At 59.3% G+C, this 297-nt stretch overlaps 1 protein-coding gene across 1 annotated transcript in view; it reads left to right on the top strand.

The window, feature by feature from the left end:
- Nucleotides 1-28: 28 nt before the first annotated feature.
- The window catches only part of MRPL24 (mitochondrial ribosomal protein L24), a 3214-nt gene continuing 2945 nt past the window's right edge, over nucleotides 29-297 (top strand). The window contains exon 1 of the mRNA XM_014961277.1: nucleotides 29-135. Within this exon, the coding sequence (XP_014816763.1) occupies nucleotides 79-135 (57 nt within the window). The 5' untranslated portion in view covers nucleotides 29-78. The remainder of the gene's footprint in view (nucleotides 136-297) is intronic.

Raw genomic sequence — 297 nt, 5'->3', positions numbered from 1 at the left:
CCCCACCTCTTGACCCCCTCCCTGGTCTTTCCACCACAGGTCCAGGTCCTTGTGGGGAAGGACGCGGGGAAGCAGGCGATGGTCACCCAGGTGGTGCGAGCCCGTAACTGGGTGGTGGTGGAAGGGCTGAACACGGTGAGGCTGGAGATGGTTTGGGGGGGTTCTGGGGTTGGAGGGTGGGGGGAGACCCCCCGGCTGTTGGTAACCCCCATAATTTCACTGAATTTCACTGAATTTTAGAGTTGGAAGGGACCATAGAGATCATCTAGTCCAACTCCCCTGCTGAACAGGAGCCAG

This window comes from Calidris pugnax, unplaced genomic scaffold (genome assembly GCF_001431845.1).
Source record: "Calidris pugnax isolate Ruff unplaced genomic scaffold, ASM143184v1 scaffold371, whole genome shotgun sequence".
Taxonomy (NCBI): Eukaryota; Metazoa; Chordata; class Aves; order Charadriiformes; family Scolopacidae; genus Calidris; species Calidris pugnax.
This window is presented reverse-complemented; position numbering and strand designations above follow the sequence as displayed.